This window comes from Syngnathus acus, chromosome 16, assembly GCF_901709675.1.
Source record: "Syngnathus acus chromosome 16, fSynAcu1.2, whole genome shotgun sequence".
Classification (NCBI taxonomy): domain Eukaryota; kingdom Metazoa; phylum Chordata; class Actinopteri; order Syngnathiformes; family Syngnathidae; genus Syngnathus; species Syngnathus acus.
In genome coordinates this window covers 11,673,877-11,701,774 of record NC_051101.1, presented here as the reverse complement: position 1 = coordinate 11,701,774, position 27,898 = coordinate 11,673,877, and the positions used below count along the sequence as shown (strand labels likewise).

Here is a 27,898-nt window from a genome sequence, read left to right as displayed (position 1 = left end):
CTGGTAAATGATTGACTGTGATTTAGCCAATAGAAGGCAGGGCCTACATCTAAGACCCGCCTACATCTCACGCTGTCCGTCCAATCAGATCGCTTATTCCGGAAAAGCTGGGCGGGATCATCCCATCCCAAAGGAAGGTAACAGGTTGCTCCCGACGCCGCACAATGAACTTCTTTCAACATCCATTTGCGGTTCTTTCCTGCGTGTTTTCGGATAAAGGGCGTGAAAATACACCAAACCATCTCGAAAAGCAACAGCGCCGTCGACGCGGACGAGCAGGGAACGTGGGAAGAGTACGAGGTAACTTTTTTTTCTTTGTTTTTCGTGGTGCGACGTTTCTTGTCACACAGCAGACAATCTGTCAAGACGAGTTACTTTTTGACTGCTTTCTTTTGACGATCTTTTGTACTTTAAGCATTTGAAAAGTCTTTTAAAAGTCACTATTCGTCGTAACTTTGAGTGGTTAGTCTGATTATACTTCGCTTTGATTAAAATCCCCTGTCAAGTCAGCTCACGCGTATAATACACACTTCCTCCCGTCTGGCTTGTTTTAATTACATCAAATTCGTTTAAAACCATTTAAAGATCTTTATCATAGTTTTTGTGAGGGATAAGTATGCTGGGCAGGCCACCTGCTGTCTCTTGTGCATTTGTGACGGGGAAAAACTCATTAAACAGAATAAATGAGTACGGCAAGTTTGGAATCGACATTACATATTTGACAATTAATCAATAAATTCCTCGCACCATAGAAATCCATCGAGGTGGATCATTTGAAGAGTGGAAACAATCATGGCTTGGCTCCCACGCTTATCAGTATGTGCTGAAGTGGTCAAGGAGGCAGATAGTTATACAAGTATTTAATAAAAAAAATAAAAAACAAGTGTAAAATAAACAAAAATAATCATCCACGAGAGTTGTACATGAGGGAGAGTCCGTGTGGAATGTGAAAGAAGGGAGTGTGAGTATTTTATCTGATCTTAAAATAGTGTCATTTGTGTTCTGGTTTCAATGTAGCTTCCTCTTTGTTTGTGCCAATGAATGTTTGCCTTGTAAAGAAAAATAAATCGCAGTTTGTTATGGATGACAAAATGGAGAGGGGCCCGTTTGCATCTGTGAGTGACTGTTATCTTTATACAAGTGCATTTTTGTCTTCAATTAACATGAAAATATGAATCTAATCACCCATGTTTCACTCTGATGGCTATATTGATTTAACAGGAGTGAGTCACTGTAACCTTCTTTCCACACTTACGACAAGTGACTCATTAATGTGACATTCTCCAAGCGCTTCAAAACAATGCTGTGGTTTCTCTATGCTGAGTATGCTCCACACCTTTTTAATGACACAATCATATTTCGGCCCATCTGAAACCAAGTTGAATGTGTGAGAGTTAGTCCGGTTTCGTGAGCGTCAAAGGAGCAACTCTTTTGTTTTTTTTCTTTGCAACTTTCGCCAATCAGTATCTCTTAAGATGCACTACGGCAGGGGTGTCAAGATCCTTTCCTCGGGGGCCGAATCCCTACATCAGGGGTCACCAACTCCGGTCCTCAAGGGCGCCAATCCAGCCTGTTTTAGATGTATCCCCCCTGCAACACACCTGATTCAAATAATCAGGATCGCTATCAGCCTTAATAGAGCTTGCTGATCATTTGAATCAGGTGTGTTGTTGCAGGGCTGCACCTAAAACAGGCTGGATTGGCGCCCTTGAGGACCGGAGTTGGTGACCCCTGCCCTACATGTTTTCCAAGTTTCCCTCGTTAAACACACCTGATTCAATTAATCGGGCTCCTGCTGAAAGTGAGGACGAACTGGTCATTTGAATCAGGTGTGTTTAACAAGGGAAACTTGGAAAACATGTAGGGATTCGGCCCCCGAGGAAAGGAGTTTGACACCCCTGCTCTAGGTTTTGGTTGTGTACATCCGACTTATGCTAACAATAAAGTAAAAAGAAGCATGAATTATTATTAGGACAGATTTAACTTTCAATTAGTTTTCTGTTTTGGAACAACTCGATGGTATAGCCGAAAAATGGGATTTGCAGACAAAGACAATCAATTGTCATAATGAGGTAGCTCATAATGGAACTAGCACGGGAGGTTTGTGTGTGTGTGTGTGTGTTTTTGGCATTCTCAGAATAACTGCCCTTGTTTTCCGCCCCAAATCAGCTGGACAATAAAATGAGTCTCCCCTCACCCTTGTCCATCTCCGAGCAGCTCTTCCTCAATGTCAAAGCTCGGATGATGGAGCAGATATGAACTCCCATTAATTTCTACTTTTAACACTCACTGGCGCTGTCTTGCCATGTATCTTTCTTCGGTCGGTCAACGCTCGATAGCATTTGTTCGACCTTGCCGCAAAGACGGAGCGGCTGCAGAATTTGTGCTCGGCTGCACAAATGCGATGCGACGCCGCTTCCTCTGCAGCTCCCACAGGGCGGAAAAGAAATCGACTAACTGTGCACTAAATGTGATGATGCAAAGTCACACCGCAGCCACTTAGATAGTCTCAAAGGTCTTTCGTGCGTTTTCGAAAATGATTTCCCTCCTGCCAAACTTTCTCTAAAGTCGTGCAACGTTTGCAGTTTTTGATACCAAGTACCGATACCACCAGTACGTTAAAAATATCACATTTTCATCTGTCTCGTTAAACCACTGCACTCTAGCGCCAACTACCGGTGAGGAGGATTCACTCAGCGTCATTTTTCTTTTGAACCTAATATCAGCGTCTGGTATCGCCATCCTTCACGAGTACCCGATAACTTGAAGTAATCCAGTACATTTCAAGAAATTGGAAAATGGCCGACAAATATTTAGCTTTGGTTCTTGTCCGTAAAGGTTGTCTGAAGGGACAACACTCAAATGTGTGTGTGGCCTAGTTGCTCTGCTCAGGCGAAAGTGATACAAGGGTGTGTGCTTTCAGGTTAATCACTAATGCGGGGCAGCGAGGACAAAGTCCACACAGGCAAGTGTTAGAAGTATGAACTTTGTATCCTTTAGCTGCTGTTTGGACTTTTCAGGCTTGCTGGCGGGCGAGGTATTATTCATTTGATTTGTAAAGCTTCTCGGTGCAAAATGGTAGCCGGGGAAAAAGTGTTTTTATTTTAGCGACAATAAATCACTCGTCTAAGATAATTGGACAATTAAGAAAGAAAATCCACCAATCAGACTTGACGTGTCATTTTCTGTTCTCGCCAGTGTTGACATGATGAACACATCATCCTCCGGCCGCAGGACTCCGGTGGACCACGGCGTCCAGATCCGCTTCATCAATGACTTGCGTGACTCCCGAGGGCAACCGGGGTCTCAACCCAAGCCCAAGTCTCAGAGCTCCTCCAAGTACGGCGTGGCGGTGCGGGTGCAGGGCATCGCCGGGCAGCCGTACGTGGTCCTGAAAGACGGCAAGAAGGGCGACTCGTACGGGGTTCAGCTCAGGACTCAGGACAATTCGGGCTACAGTAGCCTCCCTCGCAGGAAGGAGAGGGGCGAGCTCGCCGCGCAGGAGGTGGATGATGGAGGGGGGCTCCGCCGGGCCCAATCTCACGGATCGCTCCTGGGCAGAGACGGGGAGGGAGGGGCCGGCCATCAGGAGTTTCAGCTGTCTAGACCTCCAGGGGATGGCAAATCCGGCAGCTATGGCAACCTGGACAGTGGGCTGGGGGTTCGAGGAGAAAGAGAAGCGGCCCACCATACGTGGGAGGGTTCACGAGTGAACGGCTCAGTGGGGTCACAGAGCGAGAGACGGAACTTCTCCAGCCCGCCTCGGCAGGCACCCGCCGCCAACAGGTTTGACCACGGCAGGGGCGGACGTCAGCAGATGGCTTCGTCGCCTTCCCGGGATTCCCGCGCCGCCGTTAACCACTACGCCTCGAATCAAGGCAGCCCGGGACGCGGCCAGAACGCTCCCGCTCACTCGCCTCATCATCAGCAGCCGTCGGCAGGCAGATATGTTGCCGTGGAGACGGAGCCACGAGTAAGAGTGACCTTTGTCAAGGGGGGCTGAATTTTTCAGTCAGATTTTTTATATATTTTTTTTCTCCTCTGTTTTAAGGTTACCCCTGACCTTTTGCTGGACCAGAGTGCTGAGATGAGCAGAGAGGAGGAACGGATCATGCAGACTATTTATAGCATCCTCAGAGACGGGTACACACCTTCATTCCTTTACTCCTCTTATAAAATGAACATTTCCTTCCTTCCTTCCTAAACATCATCTATCCATCTTTCCTTCACTCGTTGATTCTCTCTCTTCTTTCTTCACCCAGGACCAACGAGAGTGACGTTACCATCAAGCACAAAGTCAAGATCATCTGTCAGAGGATTCAGAACCTTCGGGTCTGCTTTCCCCCCCACTTATCGTATGCTCACTTCCATCAGTCTAAGAGTTAACAAATTCTCTCACGTTTGCCTTCACCAGCATAAAGACGCGTCCTTGGACTCGATGAGAGAAAAGAGAGAGCTGGAGCGGAAGGTGGCGGAGCTGCAGAGTGCCCTGCAAGAGGAGCGAAGGGTAGGTGGAGCACGCACTCCAAGGCACTCCATCCAGGTCTTGAAATAACAACAGCCGCTCTGTAAGGAATGACGTCGTGAGTGGCATTCCGCTTCAAGTGTTTATGCCTTTGAAAGAATCAGGAGGACTCGCTATCCTGCCGAGCGTGCTTCAAATTAATGCTCGGCTTAAGCCGATAAATCCTCCGCGCTAGTCAGAGGTGCGCGCACACACAAGAATTGAACTTCATTACATATTGTCTTAAGGAAGTTGGAGCCCATAATAACTTAATCCCTTTTGATCTCGGAGTAATTGCCAGCAGCTTGGCGCTCATTGTTTACGCTTGGCAGCCATCTTGGTCCAGTGTTGTCATTAATTTCTCATGGGCGCTTTTGTGCGTAGGGATCCCTTGGTCGATCCGATAAAGCTTTGAAAGATGAGCTGGACTCCTGCTTGGATGCAAATCTGCAACTGGAGGAAACGCTGGCCCGGAAGAAGAAAGAACTCCATGAAACACAGTCTGAGTGAGGAACAGAAGATTCCTGCATGCATATAAAGAGGGCAAAATAAAATCCTGGTTTGAATTTGACGGTCGGGTCGTCTTGCCTCCCCCTGCAGATTGACGCAGCTACGAATAGAACGAGAGAACGCCGAAGCTCGCTCCAGAACGATGGAGGACCAGCTATCCGAACTCCAAGATGAACTGAGAAGAGAAAACGTCAACAGAACAGTACGACCGCTCATAAACAGTTACGGCTGACCCTGACGGGAAATTTTGAGATCCGCAGTCTCCCGGCAGGACGTGACCACAATGGAAGCGGAGATGCTGGAGGTGTGTCACCTGAAGCAGAAGCTGGAGGAGACGCTACGGCAGCGCGAGAGGGAGCTGACGGCGCTGAAGGGAGCCCTGAAGGCCGAGGTGGCCACGCACGACAAGGAGATCGAAGCGCTCCGAGAGCAGTACAACGCCGACGTGGAGAAACTGAGGAGCAGCATGGAGCAGGTGTCGCAGGTATGCGATTTATTGATTTTTGTCTCGCAATCGAGTTTTCTCGTCTGAGGACCACCGTGTAATCTTCTCTCAGTCTCACGCCGGGATCGAGGCCGAGCGCTTGCGTATCAATTCGTCGGTTCGTACGCTGCAGCAGCAGTTGGAGGACTGCAGGGACGAAAGCAGCCACTGGATGGAGCAGTTTCACAACACTAGGGATGAACTGCGCTCCACAAAACAAGAGTAAGAGATTTTTGTATCTTTTTTTATACTACTGTTATCTAGCTTTCAGCATACGCTCAATGTTTCAATTTTTTTTTTTTTTTTTTTTTTAAATTCCCCAAACTGTAGACTTTGTCATCCGTTCAGTGGATAGTCAATATTGATTCTGTAATGACTAATATTGCTCATTTTTCACCATATCTAATTGAATCCAGCAGCCACTAATCAAATAAATTATGATAAATAAATAAATGAATAGTCATGTACAAAAAAATATGATTAGATTAATTTTGTGCATTCACATTTAAGACTTCTTCAAACCCGACTGGAGAAAGAGGAGAGTGAGGAGGAGCTGAAGGAACTCCAGGACAAAGTCAACGCTATGAAACAGAAGATGCCGGACCGCAACCAAACGCAGACCCTCAACCAGGTGCCGGAGCGCACTCGTTTGAGGAAATCTAGAAAGACAACTAAAAGCGTTTTGTTCCTCATGACATTGTGCAGGAGCTTGAGCGGCGCAGCGCTGATCTGCAAAAGGCAAAGTCCGACTTGGAGAAGCAGAAGACGGAATCCGACAAGAAGGTGATGGAGATGATCGCCGTCAAAAAAGCTCACCAGGAGCAAGAGGCAGAACTCAAATACGAGATTGACCGGCTGAAGAACCAGTTGCAGAGGGCCAAGGATGACTATGCCAAGGCTCAGGAGAAAAACAAAAAGGTTCAACCCCAAAGAATGACCGCATGTTTTGTTTGGCACAATATCAAACGTTTCCGTTCTTATCTCCAGCTGCCAGACCCGACCACTATCTCAGAACTGGAGCAGAAGCTCAGTGAAACGCAAACTGAAGCCAGCCAGCTCAAGGAAAAACTCTCATCGGCCGAGGACCAACTGGAGGCCAGTAAAGCCCGCCTAAGCAGATCTCAGGCGGACCTGAAGTCTCTAGAAGATGCCCAGAAGGAGCAGACCGAGTCCCAAACACGTCTCAAAGAAAAAGTGTCTCGGTTAGAGGTAAGATTTCCTCCTTGAAGCCTAAAATCAGTCAGGACGATTGCGCTGATCTGAGCCACGCTGTCTTCAGGCTCAACTCCTGACGAGCAATGCGCAGAGCTCGGAGGCCGAGCTGGCCCTCCACAACGAGGTGAGGGGCCTGAGAACCGAGCTGGATGAGGCCAAGCGAAAAGCCTCCCGCCTGACACAGGAGCACCGGGAGCTCAGCCAGCGTGCGGACGATGCTGAGAAAGAGAAGGAGGCTCTCAAGCAGAACGTCAGCCACATAGAGGAGATCAGACAGCAGCAGGCCAGAGCGCTGGAGAAAATCAACAAAGAGGTAGGAAGGACGCTGCCCCCTTGTGGCCATTTTTCAATCTGGGCCTAGAAATTCAAAGAATATAAAAATGTCATTAATTTAAATTAAATTATTGTCCGTCTTCCTTTATATATATATTTTTTAAATTAAAAAAAATAATAATTAATGTTGGTCTTCCTTATTTTTATTTATTATTATCTTTATTTATTTTTCCCTCTGACTGTCATATTTTTTTGGGGGCAATTTTTTATGTATCAAAAGTGGTATCGGTACTATCAGTGACTACTCAAGAACCGGTATCGGGCTGAAAAAGTGGTATCGGACATCTCGCCAAAAAATTAGCCATATAATTCCTTCTTTTATTCCTGCTTTGCCCTTCAACTCCCCCTCTTGTCTCGCTGTCAGTTCGAGTCTCTCACCGTGTCGTCGCGAGGCGAAGTGCAGAGTCTCAAGGTTCAACTGGAGGAGCAACGAGAGCGTGCCCGCAAGGAAATGCACGAGGTGCAACGTCACGGCAGCGACGCTCAAACTGAGCTCGACAGAAGTCAGACAAATCTCAGGCGACTGGAGGAAGAGGTGGGCGACGTCAAAGCGTGATGAAGAGCGAGTTTGACGTGAGCGTGCCTAACACGACCGCGACTCCGTGTAGCTGTCGCGACAGAAGAAGGAGCTCCTGCTCGCGTGCGAGGAGAGGGACAACCACCAGCTGGATAAAGAGATGCTCACCAACAGATTGCGCCACCTGGAGGGGGCCGTGGAGGCGGGCAAGAACGGCCTCAACGAGAAGACCAGGGAGATTCGGATCCTGGAGGTAAAACGTGTTTGTTTTGGGACGCGAGGGGAATAATTGAGAGAAAACGAGACTAAACCTAGTAGAGACGTGACCTCCTTCTTACCTTTTCAGGACAAGTTGAAGCGTTTCGAGCTGGATCTGGAGGAGGAGAGGAGCAGCACGGAGATGTTGACAGAGCGTGTGTCCAGAAGCAGAGACCAGATTGAACAGCTGCGTGCTGAGCTCATGCAGGAGCGCTCGGCCAAACAGGACCTGGAGCTGGACAAGAACTCCATGGAGAGACATGTGAGATCATCATCCAAAATTCATCCTTTGGGTTTTTTACGTGTGTTCTGATTTGTTTACGTGGTCACAGCTGAAGGAATTGAGGGGCCGTCTCGCCGACATGGAGGGTCAGTCTCGCTCGTCGGCCGGGGCCTCTCAGCTGGAAAGCAAAATCCAGGAGCTTGAGGAACAGCTTCGCACTGAGGACAGGTACCAAAGTTTATATATCCTTTAACTACACCTGCTGCCAGGCAAGTTTTTTATAAATGTCAAGATGTCTCTGTGTCCACATCTGAAGGGAGAAGAACTCTCTTTTGGCAAGCCAGCGCCGTCTGGAGAGGAAGCTTAAAGAGTTGAACATGGTGATGGACGAGGAGAGAGAAACGCACACCAGTCAGAAGGACCAGGTCGGCGCGTTCTCAACGATAACCGCCGCTTCCGACGCAGTGGACAAGCGCTCACCCCCCCCCCTCCCCTTCTGCTTTCTTGCAGCTTACTCTAAAAGTGAAGGCCCTGAAGAGGCAGGTGGACGAGGGCGAGACCGAGTTGGAGAGGATCGACACGCTGAGGAGGAAAGCTCAGCGAGACATGGAGGAGCAGACGGAGCTGAAAGAAGCCTTGCAGGCGCGGGTCACCGCTTTGGAAACGGAATTGAAGTAAGCCCCGCCCCCATATTTTTTTACATTTTTTGCTCCTTCACTTACTGGCGGGTGTGTTAAACAGCACCTCTGCGTCACGAGAAGTGAAACCACCACCCTGGTGCATTCCGATGTGCACACTCCTCACACGCCTAGATGACGTTTTTGATGCGTGTGATTTATTTCACAATGCACTTAAGATTCAGCAGCACGTGCCAATAAGTTGCATCACTCAGGAAGCCTCAGGCGCCATTCCTGAATCATGCTCAAGTGCAGTTCCTTGCCACGGCCACCAGAGGAAGCTATATCACTTCCCTGATGATAATAATAATGAATCAGATTAGGTAGCATAAGATCAAGAAGGCTCACATTTTAGTGAAGAGTCAAGAAATGACGCAGCAGGTGAATTTGGAGTCTAAATAAAACTCAAATGAATTTTTGCCTGTTGCAGACGCAAAACCACAGCCAGCATGCGTCCCGCTTTGGATTCATCCGCTCTCAGCTCAGACGACGACGACAGCGTTTACGAATCGTCCATCATCGCCGCCATCCTCACCGATAGCAACCTCCAGACCAGCGCCTGTTGAAAGCGGCGTAGCACACCTTTTAGACGAGTTGGCTGAGGCAGTCATGGTACAGCTGGGAGTGTTATTAAGGTTAGTGAGGTGAATTGAAGGAAGCTCAACTTCCTCCAGGTGGTTTCCTTCTCAGTGTACATGTGCAGGCAATATTAGGTACTGACTGAAAATGAACCAGCTGGTGCTACAACCTTTCTATGCAATCCTTTTACATAGTCACAGAATATATCATGCCTTAAGACAGGGGTCGGGAACCTTTTTGACTAAGAGAGCCATATAATATATTTTAAAAGTGAATTCAACTAAATGTCAGTATAATAAGCCTCTGAATTTATTCTTTTAAATAATGTTATAACACTCACCATTAATGCAACTTCTGGTGCTGCATGGATTTGCTGATGTCTTTGTAGTCGGGTTGGTACTTGGTGAGGTTAAGCTTCATGCAAGCGTTGAGGCTTTCATCCGTTAAACGTGATCGTAGGTTGGACTGTGCCGCTTTACATTCGACCGTTTCAACGATGTAATTTTGTCATTGCAAATTAGACACACCGCAGAACCCGCTCTCTCCACAAAGGCGAATTCTTCGGTCCATTTGTCCTGAAATGTACGATACTCGTCGTCTTTTTTTCTTTTCGCCATCTTCGTCGAAGGGTTAGCTTTGAGCTAATAACCGAGCAGACGCAGTCTCGGACTGATTCAAAAGGGGGCGTTTACCTGTTTTACCCAGCAACGGCAAACGTAGGCCAGTATCATCCAATTAAAATAATGGACAATTGCTCCTGCAGCCCTGAACAGGACATGCGCAGTGAAAAATCGATGGATGGATTAAAACAAGTGAGAATATTGTTTTATCTGCGAGCCATATGCAATCAGCCCGCGGGCCGTAGTTTGGACATCCCTGCTATAAATAATTATCTAAATATATACACTACTGTTCAAAAGTTTGGGGTCACCCAAACAATTTTGTGACCCCAAACTTTTGAACGGTAGTGTATATCGTACATGCATCGAGAAATTCAGCACTCAATAAGTCATAAGAAAATACCTTTATTCAATAAACGGGTAGAATTAAAAGTCTTGTGACTAAACATCATAAGTGTTTTCCGCTTGGGGGGTCTTGGTCTATTTGGGAAGAAGCGCCGCGTGGATATTGGGGATCACACCGCCTTCCGCGATGGTGACGCCAGCCAGAAGCTTATTGAAATCGGTGTCCTTTCTCACGCCCAGCAGGATATGGCGTGGAGAGATGCGCTTCTTCTTGTTTTGCTTGCTAGCGTTGCCTGCCATCTCCAAGATCTCGGCGCAGAGATGCGAGATAGACGGGTGCGCCACTGCCCACGCGTTTGGCGTAGTTGCCCTTCTTCAGGAACCTGTGGATGCGGCCCACTGGGAAGGTGAGGCCGGCCCGAACAGATCTGGAAACCGCGGATCTGGTCTTTGGGGCAGCTTTTTTTCCACGGCCAGACATGTCCGGGCGCTGCGGGGATTCTGTCCAAAAATCAGTGACAAATCAGTTTTTGATTCATGGGCCTGTCCGATAATAATAATAATAATAATGGTAATAATAATAATAATAATAATAAAAAATTCAATATATAGCGCTTTTCAATAACCCAAAGACGCTTTACATGGAATAAAAAAAGAGTGGGGGACAACCTACGATCACGTTTAACGGATGAAAGCCTCAACGCTTGCATGAAGCTTAACCTCACCAAGTACCAACCCGACTACAAAGACATCAGCAAATCCATGCAGCACCAGAAGTCGCATTAATGGTGAGTGTTATAACATTATTTAAAAGAATAAATTCAGAGGCTTATTATACTGACATTTAGTTGAATTCACTTTTAAAATATATTATATGGCTCTCACTGAAATAAATTTCCAAATGTTTTGCTTTCATGGCTCTCTTAGTCAAAAAGGTTCCCGACCCCTGAGGCTTAAGAGATAATAATCAGGACAATTTCTGTACTTAACATGCCTGTTTTTAATTTTTGGAGTCTTCATTTTGTATCTAGTTTGAACAAATTAGCACTACGATGTATTGTTTATTTTATATGGCAAAGTAAAATGGGATTTTAACAGATTTGTACTTGGACAAATATTTCACAAGTTTGATGTCTTTTGTATTGCTTTTAGAAAAATTAATAATCTTCATTCATTAAACATGTTTTGGCCTTTTTTTCCATGATGTCATAGCAGTCATTGTGTTTATTTTGGGACATTTCTTTCATATTTGCGGTAAGAATCACACATTTCCCGAGAGGACTCACTCCCATGAGAGATGCGTGTGCAAGCTTTTTAGGAAGTGCTCAATCACAATTCACGAAAAAAAAAAGTTCAAGCATGTGGCAGCAAGATTCACAATTTCTGGAATTAGGCCCTCCATTTTGTTTTCGGGAACATAATCAATCTTTATCACCAATATTTTGAAGAATTTGTTGGGTTGAAACAAAAAATATGTATTTAATTTATTAATTAAATAAATTTAATTTTATTTACTGTAAATAAAAAAAAAAAAGTAATAAAATAAAAATTTTGTTTGGAGGACCCCCTGAGATAGCCTTAGCCCCCATCCCCTAAGGAAAAAGTCCTAGCTCCGCCAGTGCATGCATTTGCAGGGCACCATTCAAAATTCACCTATTCGCTGTCTTTTTCTATTGAGCTATTCTGTGGAACCTTTTGACTCGCACGTTCCACACGCTTAGTCATAAATATTGATGTACACTCCTCAACCAGGTGTCAAATAATGGATTATATTTTACCTCATCCATGATTAACCAGGCTTAACTGTCAATGTGTTTCCTCGCTACTGGCCTGTGGTGTTATCTCCTGCTGCAGGATTGTTTGTGCTTGTCATGATTGGTAAACACATTCTCAAAAGAGCCTCTCATAATGAAACAGAAAACAAAGTCTACTGTCGCCCCCTCCCCACAATTCTCATCCAGCAGCTCTTTTTTGTGTGTGCTTATTTCTGTGAGCATGACCAACAGTTACCCTGAGAACTGCAAATAAAGAGGTTGAGATGAATGCTAACACAATCGCTGATCCTGTTTCTTTGACACGAGCCAGAAAAACAAGCCAGAAATCATTGATTCCACGCCAAAATAATTTCTAACTTCAAACGTTTGATTTTGCCTAGCTACCGTTTAAACAGACATGAAAGGCCTGGAGGTTCTCCTACGTGATGACTTGAAACCTCCCGTGGAGCTATTATGCGACAAAAAAACAGAATATTGAAACTATGCAAAGACGCAAATTGATTTTTTAAAATTGTCAATCTATAAAACTGATGCAAAATGTCCAGTGCAAACTCGTTAAAGAAAGTACTGTGAGCAACAAATGTCAAATTGAAAATTCATTACAACGCTGAAACAAAAATGACTAAACTATCTACTACAACTTAGACGATGACGTCACACTTTCACTGTCAACTGTCGATACTACGCTACCCGTCTGGTTTGAGGAAACCTGCACATTAAATTCCTTTTGAGGGCGGGCATGGAGTTTTCAGACGACTACGATGCTAAACAAGGAAAGCCGTCACCGGGTTATGTTTTGAAAGTTTTTGTTTATTGTTGAGAGGCGTGTCCAATTGTTTGCTTGTGCCTCCCGTCGAGCGGTTTTAGGCTTGGTGGCACATGACACTTCACATCATAGTTATTTTTAGTACGCCTGCTTTTTTTTTTTCCATTGGACTTCTGTGGTGAGTAAGAAGATGCTGAGGTTTCCTTCATAATCAGTGAGTCACTTGTCTTCACACTTAACCATCTTCCAAAATATCAGTTTGTCGATTATGTTGTGTACAGAAATAAAAACTAACAGTTCTGGTAACTTTGTGCGGCCTGCAGCCTTATGATGTCATTCAATGGCTGCATACCTTTCACATGAAAGAGTCCCAGTGAGATAATGTCACGTCTCAGAAAATATATTCCTCCCGTTTGAGTCATGTTCTGGGTGTTAAGTGAGTTTCCTCTGTGCAGCTGTTGTTTCAGTTTCATTTAGCGTCATTCCCGCTTTGTCCCTCACTAATGACATTAAGGTCTTCATCCCGTTGGAAGTCTGCGCCCATCTGGATCACTCAGATCAACAGCAATGGACCAAAACTTGATTAGACTGTGTTTATCTTCTAATTCAAAGGATCCAAGACAAAAAAAAAAAACTTTGTAGTGGGACACACTTGCACAATCTAAATTAAAAAAAAGATGTATGAAATATTTTACTTGCATAAAGATAATAAGGATCAGTTTTAATGTCAAAGTCTAATATAAACTCCATGATGTCCTTTTAGGTGACTTTTTTTTAGTACTTGAAGTCACAATGGACCAGTTTCTCTTCTCCCTCTTCCAGGCTCATCTCCTTATTTGGGCGTCTGCTTTTAAGTGGGCGTGTCCTAGTGGTGACGTACTTGTGTCAGGGCAGTAAAAAAAAAAACAGCAAGAGCAGCCGGTGTTCAGACCTGCACTGCCTCCCGGGACAGACGGCACAGCAGCCACTACCGGAACTTGTGGTGTTCACCTGGACTCTGTATTAATTCTTTATTGCTAATTGTTTATTTATTATTATTATTATTATTATTATTACATGAGAGATATGATGATGACTAACGGCGGGACCAGAAGTCTGTGCACAGTGGAGGACATCAGAAAGCAACAATATGACCAGGTCAGTTTTTAAATATACTGTATGTAATTTTTTTCCCAAAATATTTTTTTCCTTTAAAATGTTGATCTTTTAAAATTCTGATGTAAATCTACACACAAAGTTTTTTATGAATTAGAATTCTGCAACAAAATGTAATTTGAATGGTGACACCCATTTCAATTTGGACCCAATCCAGATTACAGTGATGTTCACTTTGTAGGGCACATTTCATCCCATCAGGTTGCAATCTGTTGCGTTTATATAGAGGCTCAAATTTAATCCTGATTCAGATGTCCTGCCACACGCATCTAAACACGTTCAATTGGTTTGAAACTGAATCAGATCTGGATCCCACTTGGGTTTACACGACATCATCCACATGGTCTGATTTTGCAGGTTTTTCTTGTTAAACTAAAACATTCGCCAGGGGCTCTCATCACTTGTGACTTAAGAATTAGAGCAAACAGCCTGCCAGGCCTTTTTCAATTGACAAGCAGTGACAGCGGCACCTGTGCGAGCGGCGTTCATTTAACGAGCTTAGACAGCACGCACGCACTCAGACACGTCGGGGGCACTTTGGGCGATGAGCGTCACCGAGATGGAACCTTACCGCTCCTCATGGTTTAATCATTTACCCACACAAGCTTTCCGAGCGACACTTTCGCCTTTCAGTCCAGGTCACTTCATGTTGTGACTCATCAATCTAGATCACTTGATGTACTTTATAATTTTATGACTGTAATTTTATTGTGCTGTAAAAGTCAGAGCGTGCAAAGTTCGTCAACAGACACACGGTTAGATTTGATGTGACGTTTGCATTTGTTCAGGATGATGTCAAATTGGAAATTCCAAGTGCACACTTTGTGTAAAAGGCACAATAGCAAATGATTGACGAGCAAGTCATCCATTTGACATTTCATATAAGCAAAATAAGATCTAATATTCGAGCCCTCAGTTGAAGGTTGACCAGACCAATCGAAACTATAAAGTACAACAAAATCGCTGACTTCATTTGTGCAGGAGATTAGGTTCATGTTTATGATGCTCATAAAAACACTTTGATCGTCAAATGTTCGTGTGTCAGCTGAAACCAAACATTTGACAAAATCCACTCCGGACACTGCTAATGTTCGGAACCTGTCTAGGTGTGCCGTTGACATTAAAAGTGTGGTAAGGAGAACTCAATTAAAAACTAACAAGTTTGGTAATTCCATTTAATAAATAAGCACAAGTAGCACGTGAGCAGAATAACCTTTTCACACTGTGCTTAGTTTTCTTGGTTGAAACCACTCCACCAGTTCTTCAATCAAATTCTCTTGAATTGAAGAGTTTTCATTCATTCCACGCCCACAGAATGCAACACGGCATTCTGTTGCCTTCCAAGCACAACAATATGCTGCATGTTGCTAAGTGCAGTGTGAAAACGAAAAAGATTGTAGTATGTGCTTTGTTTTTTTAACTTAGCAAAAAAAAAATTCCTTGGACGTCGTAAAAGCGCAAATATGTGAACCTCACGAGATTGATGCCATCTGTGCTTCAGGTAGACAGGAGACAAGGGGGGAGGGCCCAGATAGTGATTTAGTACTCAAGAAAGCAGCTCTTGCCATGCGTGGAATGCAGCAGGTGCTTTTCGGGATTTCTCTCGCCGCGCTCGCATAATTCACCCTAAGCCTCCCGTCTATGCCAAAACAGAGAACAAAGTGTCTCCGTCGCCTTTTAAAGCCTCTGGCCCAGCCAGCTTGCGTGTAGCACACCATCTTTTGTGCCCTTTGTTGGTGTGTGCGCAAAACGAAGCTCACATTTCAGCCCTGCTATGGAGTTGGGATTTACACGGAATCACATTGTGTATTTATTTTTTTCCATGCGGGTTTGTTCCACTGCTCCTTTTGTTTAATGGAGGCTGTCTAATGTTACAGCTGCTGGCATTTACGTGTAAATAGCTCAGTGTGCTACTTGTGTAATACCTTCCCAACAATTGTGCCTCTGTTTCCTCGCCCCCCACCCTCCCTTTAATTGGACCCCTCCCTCCAACCGCAAAAACCACCCAAATGGTCCATCCGAGCACTCTTATGTAAGTGAGCAGACCGCGTCAAAGAAAAATGGGAATTTATAGACTTCTGTTTTTCATACTGTCGGAGGCCCGCCACACCCCCTGTTTGTTATTTCTACTGCTCCTGTATTGTTCTAGCTGTGCTTTTGCTGACCAGGTTGTTTTTTTTTAGACCACCACCAAATGCTTTGAAATGGAAACCTGATGGAGAGCTCATTTGTTTTTGCAGCCTCTCTGGATAAAAAAATGAGGATTTTAGTTTCTCTTTTTGTTGTTTGGGTCATAATGGTACAGTCCTTCTTGCCTCTGAATATAAATGGTATTTATATATATTTATTCCTAATTGAAAATACCACAATAAATTACAGTAGCATAGTAGGTATAAGTGTTCAACATTTTATCCTGCAACTGGATCCTGTTCCTGTTTGCCCCAACTGGAATTTGCACCCCGACCCCCCCAAAGTCAGAAGCATTACACGCACCATTTCCTAAAATTGTGACTTAAAATTTACTTAAGTACACAAATAGCGACAAGCTTCAGCTTTTGGAATGCGGGAGGAAGTCAGTGTGCTGAAAGAGAAGTCGCTCTTTTGTTTTGGGGAATTTTTTTTTGTCCTTTGTCTGTAAACATTTGAGGAATACAAACCACAAAAGCAGATGAGCTGAGGTTACCATGGTGATAGCAACACAAGTTTGGAGTTTTAATATTGCTTTTAAGTCAATAACTTGACTCAAATTGACATGACTCCTTTAAGGTGGAAATTTAAAAACCCGCAACTAGTTTTGTTCCGTCAGCTGGCCAAACAATGAGGTTGACGCAAACGTACAAATGCAGACAAACGATGGGAACCGCCAGATCAAGTCACACACACCCACATTCACGGAAATCATCACCCATAACACACATCAAATACCATACCTGTTAACCATTACACACACACTATTCATTTTCGATTTAATACATCACTTATTGATTTGATATCAAGACACTTACGTAACTGATATTTGCGTGTTTACAATAATAACATTGCAGGCATTTTTGATCTTTGCCTGTCTCCTATTTGGCTTGGAGTCAAAGCACCACAAGACTTGTTTGGAATGTGTTATGTGATGTCGCTGACCTCCTCCCTCGCATCCGCAGCACGCAACACACGTATACACAAGGGGCATCAATTAGGGGGGTTCCCTACACTGCAACAAACACACACGCCCTTTCACTTCCTGGCAGATGCTTTTCCTGCTGACTTCCCTCCAGTAAGAAACATTGTCGCATGTGTGTGCATTATGCAATAAAGCCACATTATGCCTCGGTTGCCACGGAAACCATCTACCATGCCCGAGATGGAATTTGTCTGTCCACATTCCCAGAAATCCGCCTCCATCGCGCTCAGTTTAAAGGAAACAGTGATTCTCTGTGGAGCCTTCGATACTTTTACTTCCACTTCTGACATTTGCGTCCCCCCACCGCGCGCCCGCCTCTTTCTCGCTCGTTCCCTCCCTCTGTCCCTCCTTGCCTTGTACATTTAGTGACTCAGTTTCTCCTCTGCTTTTTTTGAAATAGTGGACTCCCCATCACATAACGGTCTCTTTGTGGGTTCTCCTGTTGCTATTTTCCAGGGGTGCAGGAGACTGCGGCTCACTCTGCATGAGGACAACCAAGCGGCTCGCAGCTCAGGCCAGCAGCACAGAGATAAGGTAAGACTTTGTTTGGGATGTCGTCTCACGCCACTGAATATTAGCCTAATTTCTCTAAAATGAGTCAGTATCTCTTTAGATTTTGGTCATATTCTATGATTTAATTTTTCTAAATGTATTTGTATTTTTTCATTTCCTTAATGATTGGAACTATTTATTTTTAATGACTCTATTTAGAATCTATTTATTCATTTCAATTAATATTATTATATTTTTATGTTTTGTATTGTTTACATATTTTATTGATCTTTTTCCTTTATTTTATTTTTAATTTTTTTTTTATTTTTATGCTCCTTTACTATTTCATTTCTATAATTATCTGAACATACTGTGCTCTAAAATAAAATATTAGGGTCAAATGTTTTTCTATTTGAATTCCATGTGGTATGTACAGTCCACATTCTCTTAGTTAAAAGTCATGATGCACATTTGGAAGCAGTTTAAATGTGACATGAAAAATCCCATTTGACATGTCAAGATATTTGAGATATCCTACAAGAGCATGGATCAATTTAATACTGTAGTTTAGTTACACAGATGACAAATATATGGTTCCTCTAATGTGTTACAAATGGAGAAACCTGTTTCCATGACGATCAAGTGTTTGTATGCGTGTGAATGGACACATCTGCTTCCCATCAAGGGAGGTTCTCAATCCGTTGAGCTCTCAGGACTTGTTGAGAAAGATGCCGTTTAACCAAGGCAAGTGGTAAAGTTGCGCCAGATTGTTGCATAACCTTTTCCCGCCTCTTCCGTCCGTCCCTCCCTACCTCGTAATGTTCCCATTGGGAACATGAAAAAATTTGCCTTGCCCATGACTCAACTCTTTATCCAATTTCATAATTTAGTGACTTTTGCTCCAAGTGTTGTTTTGCAATATCGATCCCAAAACAAGTTGCAGCTCCTCCCGGTTGATCTCATCCGGAATTCATTCATCCACATCTGTGAAGATTTGGAATCACACCCTTCGTGTTCATGGAATGTGCTAAACGCTCTGTGCTTTTTTTTTTAATCTTTCCAGCCTGTTGGACGTGCATTTGCGCTGGTGCAGCCCCCCAACGAGAGGGCGTTTCTGCCACCCCAACCTGTGAAATCCTCCGAGGAGCAAGTGGAAGTCATCAAGGTGAGTGTGAGATGAAAGCCAACAAATCTTAACGTTGCTTAGCACATCCCACTTGATCTTTTAAAACAACACAGGCAATAAATGAGACAGTTTCCCACTGTCAGGATGGCCGAGGTCGCAGTTTCCCCTGGAGGTGTGGGTTCGAATCCCACTTCTGACAAAGTTCTTTTACTGAAGAATCAATGAGAATCCTCAGTTTGTGATCGCTGATAATCACACACCTGATGAATGTGGTACCTAGAACAGCTGCTAATGTGTCAGGATGGCCGAGCGGTCTAAGGCGCTGCGTTAAGGTCGCAGTCTCCCCTGGAGGCGTGGGTTCGAATCCCGCTTCTGACAATGGTCTTTTACTGAAGAATCAATGAGAATCCTGTGATCGTTGAGAATCACACACCTGATGAATGTAGTAACTAAAGTTAAATCTTATGTGTCAGGATGGCCGAGCGGTCTAAGGCGCTGTGTTTAGGTCGCAGTCTCCCCTGGAGGCGTGGGTTCAAGTCCCACTTCTGACAATGATCTTTTACTGAAGAATCAATGAGAATCCTCAGTTTGAACGTTGAGAATCACACACATGATGAATGTAGTAACTAAAGCCAAATCTTATGTGTCAGGATGGCCGAGCGGTCTAAGGCGCTGCGTTCAGGTCGCAGTCTCCACTGGAGGCGTGGGTTCAAATCCCACTTCTGACAATGATCTTTTACTGAAGAATCAATGAGAATCCCGTGCTTGCTGATAATCACACACCCGATGAATTCAGTAACTAGAGTACCTGCTCATGTGTCAGGATGGCCGAGCGGTCTAAGGCGCTGCGTTAAGGTCGCAGTCTCCCCTGGAGGCGTGGGTTCAAATCCCACTTCTGACAATGATCTTTTACTGAAGAATCAATGAGGATCCTTAGTTTGATCGTTGAGAATCACGCACCTGATGAATGTAGTAACTAAAGTCAAATCTTATGTGTCAGGATGGCCGAGCGGTCTAAGGCGCTGTGTTTAGGTCGCAGTCTCCCCTGGAGGCGTGGGTTCAAATCCCACTTCTGACAATGTACTTTTATTGAAGAATCAATGAGAATCCTCAGTTTGATCGTTGAGAATCACACACCTGATGAATGTGGTAACTAAAGTTGAAATGCATGTGTCAGGATGGCCGAGCGGTCTAAGGCGCTGCGTTTAGGTCGCAGTCTCCACTGGAGGCGTGGGTTCGAATCCCACTTCTGACAATGATCTTTTACTGAAGAGTCAATGAGAATCCTGAGTTTGTGAGCGCTGATAATCACACACCCGATGAATTCAGTAACTAGCGTACCTGCTCATGTGTCAGGATGGCCGAGCGGTCTAAGGCGCTGCGTTAAGGTCGCAGTCTCCCCTGGAGGCGTGGGTTCAAATCCCACTTCTGACAATGTACTTTTATTGAAGAATCAATGAGAATCCTCAGTTTGATCGTTGAGAATCACACACCTGATGAATGTGGTAACTAAAGATTTAACTCATGTGTCAGGATGGCCGAGCGGTCTAAGGCGCTGCGTTCAGGTCGCAGTCTCCCCTGGAGGCGTGGGTTCAAATCCCACTTCTGACAAGGTTCTTTTACTGAAGAATCAATGAGAATCCTGTGATCGCTGATAATCACACACCCGATGAATTCAGTAACTAGAGTACCTGCTCATGTGTCAGGATGGCCGAGCGGTCTAAGGCGCTGCGTTCAGGTCGCAGTCTCCCCTGGAGGCGTGGGTTCAAATCCCACTTCTGACAAGGTTCTTTTACTGAAGAATCAATGAGAATCCTGTGATCGCTTATAATCACACACCCGATGAATTCAGTAACTAGAGTACCTGCTCATGTGTCAGGATGGCCGAGCGGTCTAAGGCGCTGCGTTCAGGTCGCAGTCTCCCCTGGAGGCGTGGGTTCAAATCCCACTTCTGACAAGGTTCTTTTACTGAAGAATCAATGAGAATCCTGTGATCGCTGATAATCACACACCCGATGAATTCAGTAACTAGAGTACCTGCTCATGTGTCAGGATGGCCGAGCGGTCTAAGGCGCTGCGTTAAGGTCGCAGTCTCCCCTGGAGGCGTGGGTTCGAATCCCACTTCTGACAATGTTCTTTTACTGAAGAATCAATGAGAATCCTCAGTTTGAACGTTGAGAATCACACACATGATGAATGTAGTAAGTAACTAAAGTCAAATCTTATGTGTCAGGATGGCCGAGCGGTCTAAGGCGCTGCGTTAAGGTCGCAGTCTCCCCTGGAGGCGTGGGTTCAAATCCCACTTCTGACAATGTACTTTTATTGAAGAATCAATGAGAATCCTCAGTTTGATCGTTGAGAATCACACACCTGATGAATGTGGTAACTAAAGATTTAACTCATGTGTCAGGATGGCCGAGCGGTCTAAGGCGCTGCGTTCAGGTCGCAGTCTCCCCTGGAGGCGTGGGTTCAAATCCCACTTCTGACAAGGTTCTTTTACTGAAGAATCAATGAGAATCCTGTGATCGCTGATAATCACACACCCGATGAATTCAGTAACTAGAGTACCTGCTCATGTGTCAGGATGGCCGAGCGGTCTAAGGCGCTGCGTTCAGGTCGCAGTCTCCCCTGGAGGCGTGGGTTCAAATCCCACTTCTGACAAGGTTCTTTTACTGAAGAATCAATGAGAATCCTGTGATCGCTTATAATCACACACCCGATGAATTCAGTAACTAGAGTACCTGCTCATGTGTCAGGATGGCCGAGCGGTCTAAGGCGCTGCGTTCAGGTCGCAGTCTCCCCTGGAGGCGTGGGTTCAAATCCCACTTCTGACAAGGTTCTTTTACTGAAGAATCAATGAGAATCCTGTGATCGCTGATAATCACACACCCGATGAATTCAGTAACTAGAGTACCTGCTCATGTGTCAGGATGGCCGAGCGGTCTAAGGCGCTGCGTTAAGGTCGCAGTCTCCCCTGGAGGCGTGGGTTCGAATCCCACTTCTGACAATGTTCTTTTACTGAAGAATCAATGAGAATCCTCAGTTTGAACGTTGAGAATCACACATATGATGAATGTAGTAAGTAACTAAAGTCAAATCTTATGTGTCAGGATGGCCGAGCGGTCTAAGGCGCTGCGTTAAGGTCGCAGTCTCCCCTGGAGGCGTGGGTTCAAATCCCACTTCTGACAATGATCTTTTACTGAAGAATCAATGAGGATCCTTAGTTTGATCGTTGAGAATCACACACCTGATGAATGTAGTAACTAAAGTCAAATCTTATGTGTCAGGATGGCCGAGCGGTCTAAGGCGCTGCGTTCAGGTTGCAGTCTCCACTGGAGGCGTGGGTTCAAATCCCACTTCTGACAAAGTTCTTTTACTGAAGAATCAATGAGAATCCCGTGCTCGCTGATAATCACACACCCGATGAATTCAGTAACTAGAGTGGCACGTTTCACTTTCAGTTAAGCTTTGGCCATGATATTTCCCTAATAAACTGGCCTGTTATTAGGTACACCTAAAAATGGTGGTGTACCTAATGGAGTGTCCAAGCGATGTCACAAATCAACCAGCCAATCAGAAAGTGGGGGTGAGGTTAGGTGTGGCACTTTTCACTTAAACCAGGGGTGTCGACCTCCAGTCCTCGAGGGGCCGCGTTCCAATATGTTTTCCAAGTGACCCTCATTAAGCGCACCTGCGTGAAAAGTTTTAGCTCCTGCAGAACGTGAAATGAGCTAAAACTTTTCACGCAGGTGCACTTAACGAGGGAATCACACGGACACTACATTAGGTACACCGCCATTTTCAAGTGTACCTAATAACAGGCCACTTTATTAGGGAAATATCATGGGCAAAGGTCACAGGTGTCAAGCTCTAGTCCTCGGGGCCGCGTTCCAATATGTTTTCCAAGTTACCCTCGTTAAGCGCACCTGCGTGAAAAGATTTAGCCCCTTTCACGTTCCGCAGGAGCTAAAACTTTTCACGCAGGTGCACTTAACGAGGGAATCACACGGACACTCCATTAGGTACACCGCCATTTTTAAGTGTCCCTAATAACAGGCCACTTTATTAGGGAAATATCATGGTCAAAGGTCACAGGTGTCAAGCCCTAGTCCTCGGGGCCGCGTTCCAACATGTTTTCCCAAGTTACCCTCGTTAAACGCACCTGCGTGAAAAGTTTTAGCCCCTTTCACGTTCCTCAGGAGCTAAAACTTTTCACGCAGGTGCACTTAACGAGGGAATCACACGGACACTCCATTAGGTACACCGCCATTTTTAAGTGTCCCTAATAACAGGCCACTTTATTAGGGAAATATCATGGTCAAAGGTCACAGGTGTCAAGCCCTAGTCCTCGGGGCCGCGTTCCAACATGTTTTCCCAAGTTACCCTCGTTAAACGCACCTGCGTGAAAAGTTTTAGCCCCTTTCACGTTCCGCAGGAGCTAAAACTTTTCACGCAGGTGCACTTAACGAGGGAATCACACGGACACTCCATTAGGTACACCGCCATTTTCAAGTGTATCTAACAACAAGCCACTTTATTAGGGAAATATCATGGTCAAAGGTCACAGGTGTCAAGCTCTAGTCCTTGGGGCCGCATTCCAACATGTTTTCCAAGATTAAGCTTTGGCCATGATTTTTTCCTTATGAACTGGCCTGTTATTAGGTACACTTGAAAATGGCGGTGTACCTAATGGAGTGTCCAAGTGACGTCACAGATCATAGAGCCAATCAGAAAGTGGGGGTGAGGGCGGGTGTGGCACTTTAAACTTCAACCAGGGGTGTGGACCTCCAGTCCTCGAGGGGCCACATTCCAATATGTTTTCCAAGTTACCAAGTAAGTTTGCTCCGCCTACTTGGGGGCGCTGCCACCTTATTTATTTACACATAAATACTTGCATTTGCGTACGCATAGAAATCAAGGTTCCAATTCTAAAAGCATAAGTACATGCTCACACCTGGGATCGAACCAGATGCTACCGAGCAAGAGTCCATGTCACTAACCAGTCGGCTATTTCGACCTGGCGATCTGCTGCTGTCTGCACTGTTTTGTACTAGTGATGTGCATTCCAGCTTAAGTGAACTGAATCAATGAGAAGCCTGATCGTTGAGAATCACACACCCGATGAATGTAATAATGGAGGATGCATCTTCTGTGTCAGGATGGCCGAGCGGTCTAAGGCGCTGCGTTCAGGTCGCAGTCTCCCCTGGAGGCGTGGGTTCGAATCCCACTTCTGACAAACTCCTTTTACTGAAGAATCAATGAGAATTCAGATCATTGAGAATCACACTCAATGAATTTAGTAACTAAAGACACTTATTGTGTGTCAGGATGGCCGAGTGGTCTAAGGCGCTGCGTTTAGGTCGCAGTCTCCCCTGGAGGCGTGGGTTCAAATCCCACTTCTGACAGAATCTTTTTATCTGAAGAACCAATGAGAATCCTCAGTATGTGATCGTTGAGCATCACACACCCAATGAATTTAGTAACTAAAGATGAATTTTATGTGACAGGATGGCCAAGCGGTCTAAGGCGCTGCGATCAGGTCGCAGTCTCCGCTGGAGGCGTGGGTTACAATCCCACATCTGACAGAATCTTTTTACCTGGAGAACTCAGTTTGTGATCGTTGAGAATCACACACCCGGTGAATTTAGTAACTAAAGTCTAAGTTTATGTGTCAAGATGGCCGAGCGGTCTAAGGTGCTGCGTTCAGGTCGAAGTACTTGACCCTTGAAAACCAATCATCCAATTAAGACTAATGGGTCAACATGCCTGAACAGTCTCCAAGCAACATGGTGGAAAATGAAACTTCTTGCGTTAGCAGAGATAATACCTCGTGATGACCTGAGTTGCATTTCTTGTAGGTGTATCTCGAGGCTCGCAGAGAAGAGAATCATAAACAGAATCAGAGTCTGAAGATGTTGTCAGATGAAGTTTCACAGATCCAAGAGGTCAGTCTCCTTCACGCTGAGCAATCTCTCCTCATCAATCTTCAACATTCTTTCAGTCACACGCCTGTTGCCAATTCTGTTTCCTATTTTGAATGTCATGTCAGGCTGCCTTTGTTTACACAGCAAAACAAACAGACAGAAGGTTTCACACGATGTGTTTGCATTTCACACAGGTGCGTTACTGCCTGAAGACACTAAGGGAGCAGATGGCGTCCAAAAACAAGGTAGGCCACGTGATGATTCTTGCCAGCTCAATTGTCCCCTCACAGCCCATGTAAACCTCGCCACTCGACTTCTTCTTTTCCAGATTCACACCAACGGTTGGAAGATCTCGTCTCCATTCAAGAAAATGTCCTCATCCAGCCAGAAAGCTGAACCCAAAAATGTTGAACAGGTGAGTTATTTAATTTCTGTACTAGACAATGGTGGTAAAAGGATCTCAAGACGTGACTGTAATTAAATGGGAGGATTAAAATGAGGGTAAATAATCTCAGGGAAACAAGTAGCGAGCACACATTGTCCTTCCTTGAGTTTGTTTTCAGGCCCTCGCTATTGTCCCAGCATTCCAACCCAATTTAATAGTTTCTATCTCTTTTGTCATTTACGGCGGCGTGTTTGCTCTCAGCTTTTGTGCAGCAATTATGCCATTAGCGTTTCAGTGAGTCACAGTTGCAGAAAGAGGAGCGAAACAGGTCACGCGTTAAATGACGCACAACAATAACAACACGTCTGGTTTCTCCCGAAGCCACTCCGAGTCTTCGCGAGAAGGGCAGGATTTCACATGACATCATTGCGCAAATATTCTCAATGGTGATAATGTTGTCTGTCTATCAGGAGGCAGACGACGAGGCGGAGAGGGCCAAGCTGAGAGAAGTGAGCAAGCGTCTGTACGCTCAGATGCAAGACGCTGAGAAAAAGCATCAGGAGGAGAAGGAGAAACTGCAGGTGACCAAAGACAATGATTTTTTAACAGTAAAATCAGATGAGTAAGATGATAAATGTAAACCTACCACACTACACAAATTGAATGTCCAATTTCCATGATGTTAAATCTTCAGGCTGAAGGTAGCATGCTGAGGGAGCGTCTGAGCGAGCAGGACGACAAGCTGAAGAGCACCAAGGAAGACGTGGAGAAGAAAGACCAGCGCATAGATGAGCTCCAGAGGTTACTGGGGGGCATGGAGAAGGAGAGTGCCACCTTGAGGGAGAACATACGCGAGCGAGAGGCGGAACTCCTTGAACTACGGCGCTTCAGAGAGGAAGGACCTAAGGGAGAGCAAAGGTGAGGACCGAAATGCTTTGTCGAGACCTTTCTGGATTTTGGACGACTTTTTTGAACCGTGGTGTGTGGCTGTTCAGGGCAGAGGAGTTGGAGAAGGAAGTTGCCATTCTCAAGGAGAAGATCCACCATCTGGATGATATGCTGAAAAGCCAGCAGAGGAAAGTCAGGCACATGATCGAACAGGTGGGAGGAGCCATCCGCCGTGACACTCGAGGAAGGAAGACGTATGCGTCAGTGTTTGATGACGTCGTTTGCTCGCTTTTAGCTTCAGAATTCTCGCATGGTGATCCAGGAACGCGATCGCGTCATCAAAGACCTGGAGGAGAAAGTGGCTTTGCTGGAAGCTGAGGTAAGAATGTTTTTCTTCTGGCCAGAGGACACAATGGAGCTATTGTCTGTTTTGAGGACGCTGCCTTTATCTGATCACGTTACCTCATCCGCGTGCAGAACCGAGAGATGCACGACCAGATGGACTACTTCCTGGGAGGACAGAAAAGCACTTCTTATCTGTCGTCAGAGAGGAACCCACAGATCGTATCCAGGTAACTGACACTTAAATCAAACGACCAATTATTGCATCACATATATGAACAATTAAACCCTATAATACACTTTGTTGCACTTTTTCCAAATGTATTTCTATCTTGGTTTTGCCTCGTCAGCAAACCGTTCAAGCTGTCCACCTCCTCCAACAAGCCACTCCCGTTCATCAAGGTCATCGAGATCAAGTCGTGAGTGTCACGGGAGGCACCAAAGTGTTTTTTTTTTTTTTTGGTATGTGGACTGAAACCAAACAGCAGCTCCGACCGACACACGGCGATACCCGAGCTGAGCTTTTCACGACAATAAGCCGTCTTGAAGGACGCACAGCACTCTTACTTTAACACGCTCAAAGTGCAGCAGGCTTTTTAGTAGACGATGACATTGTTTGTACTTAACCACATAGTTTTAAAGGTAAGCACTAACTGAAAGTTAACGTGCAGAAAGCTGACAAAACTGCATCGTAGAAGTGTCAATGTTTGTCTCCACTTTAAAGCATTTCAGTTGCCCGTCGTGATGTAAATGTGGTCTCGTGAATGTTCTTTCAACTTGTAATTTTCTAAACGCTATCTACTTTGTATTTATTTATATTATTAAAAGCTTTTGACTAATTAAAAGTTTGGCTGTTTGTTTTTCCCTGGAGGGTATCAACTGTGAGAATTTTCATTTCAATTTAAAATTGTTCTCGAGTGTCCTAATAAAATGATTCTGGCATGCTTTCATCACAACAAAATCAATATTAAGTTTTTTTTTTTTAAATGTCCATGTGCCATTTAAAGCTGAAGAGCGCCCTCTGTGGGGCTTGCTACACATTACATGCAAAGACTGAAGGAAAAAAAATAAAGATTTTAAGTCACAGTGTTATTTAGCAAATTATACAGTGATTACAATCAAGTCGTTCAGACGTTACAGTAGCATTCTAGGATCAAACCCAGTAACAGATGTCTGAAAAACAAATTACATTCAGAATAAATTAATGCACTGGAATCAACTATAATTGCACTGAAGTAGTGAAAGTATCAAAATATGGCTTCTGTAAATCATAACTAAGGCTTAAACAAAAAGCAATGCAAAAAATAAGTGCACATGTTTCATCAAATGTGATTTAACACTGGTAGCTGATAATAAAGTTTACTTACAGTAGGCTTTGTGTCTTATTTTCGACACTTGTGCTATAAATACTGATTGTCTTATCTTTCTCGCATGGCATCATGGCTCTTATTTTGGTCAAGTCAACTCCATGAATGCATAACGCAGCCCTGATGCAATAATAAGGCAAGTGAGAAGTATCATTTACAAAGCTGCAGATTATTTGAAGGGGGGAGAAAAGTATGTTGCGAAGATCAACATCATGCTGTAATTCAAAAATAAAGCTGAATC

The 27,898-nt window shown here is 44.7% G+C and overlaps 2 protein-coding genes, 20 non-coding genes and 1 pseudogene across 22 annotated transcripts; 22 read left to right on the top strand and 1 right to left on the bottom strand.

Annotated features, from left to right (window-relative positions):
* The first annotated feature begins 128 nt into the window (after positions 1-128).
* On the top strand, positions 129-9,512 carry LOC119136069 (cingulin). Its single transcript, XM_037274220.1, has 20 exons — positions 129-300; positions 3,199-3,973; positions 4,052-4,143; positions 4,263-4,332; positions 4,415-4,507; positions 4,889-5,010; positions 5,105-5,216; positions 5,286-5,498; positions 5,572-5,720; positions 6,009-6,129; positions 6,204-6,416; positions 6,486-6,707; positions 6,778-7,026; positions 7,411-7,581; positions 7,655-7,816; positions 7,910-8,083; positions 8,154-8,272; positions 8,361-8,469; positions 8,555-8,718; positions 9,152-9,512. The coding sequence occupies exons 2-20, from the start codon at positions 3,206-3,208 to the stop codon at positions 9,285-9,287; spliced, it is 3,459 nt and encodes a 1,152-aa protein (XP_037130115.1). The 5' UTR covers positions 129-300; positions 3,199-3,205; the 3' UTR covers positions 9,288-9,512.
* An 860-nt stretch (positions 9,513-10,372) lies between these two features.
* On the bottom strand, positions 10,373-10,746 carry LOC119136299 (annotated as a pseudogene).
* Positions 10,747-13,721: 2,975 nt separating this feature from the next.
* tuft1a (tuftelin 1a) lies at positions 13,722-27,135 on the top strand. Its single transcript, XM_037274520.1, has 12 exons — positions 13,722-13,943; positions 17,590-17,667; positions 18,689-18,790; positions 24,610-24,696; positions 24,870-24,920; positions 25,004-25,090; positions 25,531-25,641; positions 25,755-25,978; positions 26,056-26,161; positions 26,244-26,327; positions 26,426-26,520; positions 26,641-27,135. The coding sequence occupies exons 1-12, from the start codon at positions 13,863-13,865 to the stop codon at positions 26,711-26,713; spliced, it is 1,179 nt and encodes a 392-aa protein (XP_037130415.1). The 5' UTR covers positions 13,722-13,862; the 3' UTR covers positions 26,714-27,135.
* Positions 19,047-19,129, top strand: trnal-aag. Its single transcript has one exon. It is a non-coding gene; the product is annotated as a tRNA-Leu (tRNA).
* Positions 19,220-19,302, top strand: trnal-uag. The gene has a single exon. It is a non-coding gene; the product is annotated as a tRNA-Leu (tRNA).
* trnal-cag lies at positions 19,397-19,479 on the top strand. Its single transcript has one exon. It is a non-coding gene; the product is annotated as a tRNA-Leu (tRNA).
* On the top strand, positions 19,570-19,652 carry trnal-aag. Its single transcript has one exon. It is a non-coding gene; the product is annotated as a tRNA-Leu (tRNA).
* On the top strand, positions 19,747-19,829 carry trnal-uag. Its single transcript has one exon. It is a non-coding gene; the product is annotated as a tRNA-Leu (tRNA).
* trnal-uag lies at positions 19,924-20,006 on the top strand. The gene has a single exon. It is a non-coding gene; the product is annotated as a tRNA-Leu (tRNA).
* trnal-aag lies at positions 20,103-20,185 on the top strand. The gene has a single exon. It is a non-coding gene; the product is annotated as a tRNA-Leu (tRNA).
* Positions 20,280-20,362, top strand: trnal-cag. The gene has a single exon. It is a non-coding gene; the product is annotated as a tRNA-Leu (tRNA).
* On the top strand, positions 20,453-20,535 carry trnal-cag. Its single transcript has one exon. It is a non-coding gene; the product is annotated as a tRNA-Leu (tRNA).
* On the top strand, positions 20,626-20,708 carry trnal-cag. The gene has a single exon. It is a non-coding gene; the product is annotated as a tRNA-Leu (tRNA).
* trnal-aag lies at positions 20,799-20,881 on the top strand. Its single transcript has one exon. It is a non-coding gene; the product is annotated as a tRNA-Leu (tRNA).
* Positions 20,980-21,062, top strand: trnal-aag. Its single transcript has one exon. It is a non-coding gene; the product is annotated as a tRNA-Leu (tRNA).
* On the top strand, positions 21,157-21,239 carry trnal-cag. The gene has a single exon. It is a non-coding gene; the product is annotated as a tRNA-Leu (tRNA).
* Positions 21,330-21,412, top strand: trnal-cag. The gene has a single exon. It is a non-coding gene; the product is annotated as a tRNA-Leu (tRNA).
* trnal-cag lies at positions 21,503-21,585 on the top strand. The gene has a single exon. It is a non-coding gene; the product is annotated as a tRNA-Leu (tRNA).
* On the top strand, positions 21,676-21,758 carry trnal-aag. The gene has a single exon. It is a non-coding gene; the product is annotated as a tRNA-Leu (tRNA).
* trnal-aag lies at positions 21,857-21,939 on the top strand. The gene has a single exon. It is a non-coding gene; the product is annotated as a tRNA-Leu (tRNA).
* Positions 22,034-22,116, top strand: trnal-cag. Its single transcript has one exon. It is a non-coding gene; the product is annotated as a tRNA-Leu (tRNA).
* trnal-cag lies at positions 23,905-23,987 on the top strand. The gene has a single exon. It is a non-coding gene; the product is annotated as a tRNA-Leu (tRNA).
* trnal-uag lies at positions 24,074-24,156 on the top strand. The gene has a single exon. It is a non-coding gene; the product is annotated as a tRNA-Leu (tRNA).
* Positions 27,136-27,898: the final 763 nt, after the last annotated feature.

Bases quoted from the DNA above. Each gene is read 5' to 3' on its own strand.
- tuft1a (XM_037274520.1), top strand. From the start codon at position 13,863: ATGAGAGATATGATGATGACTAACGGCGGGACCAGAAGTCTGTGCACA. The intron at 25,979-26,055 runs GTGAGGACCGAA...GTGGCTGTTCAG, and splicing joins GGACCTAAGGGAGAGCAAAG to GGCAGAGGAGTTGGAGAAGG. The intron at 26,162-26,243 runs GTGGGAGGAGCC...GCTCGCTTTTAG, and splicing joins TCAGGCACATGATCGAACAG to CTTCAGAATTCTCGCATGGT.
- LOC119136069 (XM_037274220.1), top strand. From the start codon at position 3,206: ATGATGAACACATCATCCTCCGGCCGCAGGACTCCGGTGGACCACGGC. The intron at 5,011-5,104 runs GTGAGGAACAGA...CTCCCCCTGCAG, and splicing joins CTCCATGAAACACAGTCTGA to ATTGACGCAGCTACGAATAG. The intron at 7,817-7,909 runs GTAAAACGTGTT...TTACCTTTTCAG, and splicing joins GGGAGATTCGGATCCTGGAG to GACAAGTTGAAGCGTTTCGA.